This window comes from Austrofundulus limnaeus, unplaced genomic scaffold (assembly GCF_001266775.1).
Source record: "Austrofundulus limnaeus strain Quisiro unplaced genomic scaffold, Austrofundulus_limnaeus-1.0 Scaffold443, whole genome shotgun sequence".
Taxonomy (NCBI): Eukaryota; Metazoa; Chordata; class Actinopteri; order Cyprinodontiformes; family Rivulidae; genus Austrofundulus; species Austrofundulus limnaeus.
In genome coordinates this window covers 176,230-177,800 of record NW_013952845.1, presented here as the reverse complement: position 1 = coordinate 177,800, position 1,571 = coordinate 176,230, and the positions used below count along the sequence as shown (strand labels likewise).

Sequence of the window (1,571 nt, the reverse complement as noted above, 5' to 3'; positions counted from 1 at the left end):
GTCCTGATGTAACAAGGACATTTGAGTTGTGCGTGTTAAGAAGCAGAAGACAAACTTTTCCATTACTCTTCATTTTTTCAAATGACCTTTATTTGTTCTCGTGTTTTGTTCTCTCTGTTCAGCTCTTTTGTTTGCCCTTTTCTTTAAAAAAAATAACTATTCAGTGACAGACCTTTTCAGTCTTTTTGCTCCATTTCTTTCTTTCTATTTTTTTCTGTCAGACCTCATCATCCTTGACACCTGGACTTTTATGTTTCAGATCTTCCTGTTATGATTTCAGGCATCAGCTGGCTGGTATTCTCTTCTCACAAGGTGAAAATTTACACATTCCTTCTGCAGACGTTATTTTCACCATCTTAGCTCCACAGTAAACGCTTCAGACAAAACTCAATGTTTTCTGTAAATCATTCATCATTCGGTGACTCAGATTTAACTCTGCTCTCCGTCTCGACCTCGACTCAACAAAAGCTTTTATTCCACTTTGTAATTTATTTCTTAGAAAACGTTCACATGCACATCTCTCGTTGCAAATGCCATGGAATTAAATTCATCTTGAACTTTCTATCTGCCTGCAATAAAACCCCTTTTAGCAGCTGCGGAGGGCTGATACTGACTTGTATTTGGTCCAGAATGACTTCAGCACAGACTGGATTTGTCTGAAGCCAATGATGTCTGTATAGATCAGRTCTGGTTCCACTTTTGGTTGACGAGAAGGACAGTTACTTATTAAAGGATCAAAAAATCTAAACAAGCAGAAAAAGACAAAGAAACAAGCAAAATGCATTTTAGATGATTATGTGAAAACTTTTATTTTATGATTTATAAACATAAACCAAGTTTAAGTTTTACATTTTTACTTTTATTCCTATGAAAACCATTGACTCACGTTTTGAGGTCCTGTTTGGATGCAGACAGGTGAAGATCGTGACCTAAAGTGTAAACCGTGGCTATAAGATCACTCCACTGAACCAGCTCSCCCAGGGGCCCGCCACTGAAAGCGTTCTCCACTATTTTTAGATTTGCTTCTTGTGTAACCAAACCTGGATGCACCAGAATCTGAGGGGAAGAAACAGATGTGAGGACACAAATGAGCCACATGTGCGGCTTTTCTGACCCGACTTTAAAAGCCTTCTGATCAGTCACTAAAGTGACAGAGCTGGGTGACTCATTTCCTCCAATCACAACAAATCTCTTTTCAATTTGATTCTAATGTGTGTCTTTTCTTGGGGCGAGGAGCTTGTATTTTCTTGTTTGGTGACTTGTTTCCTGTTTTTACCACCACTGAAAGAAGAATCTTTAACACTCTGCTTAACTTGTAAAGTGGGTTTTATCACAGGGACTCATCGGGAAACTGTTCATGTCTCTCTGACCATTTAAAAACAAACTAAACTAAATAAGACTAACAGAAAAAAAACCTCAGTTTAAGTAGAAATGCAAACACACGTTTTGTATTCAACATCTGCGAAATGATGGGAAATGACTGGGAGAATAAAAATATATACAGCGGGTAAAATAAGTATTGAACACATCAACATTTTTCTCAGTAAATATATTACTAGAGGTGCTAATGA

General features: G+C 37.4%; 1 protein-coding gene across 1 annotated transcript in view; it reads right to left on the bottom strand.

Annotated features, from left to right (window-relative positions):
* Positions 1–1,571, bottom strand: part of LOC106529442 (alpha-1,6-mannosylglycoprotein 6-beta-N-acetylglucosaminyltransferase A) — a gene marked incomplete in the record, with an annotated part of 25,845 nt that overhangs the window by 10,847 nt on the left and 13,427 nt on the right. The window contains 2 exon segments of the mRNA XM_014024868.1: positions 615–743; positions 887–1,056. Of these exon segments, the coding sequence (XP_013880322.1) occupies positions 615–743; positions 887–1,056 (299 nt within the window).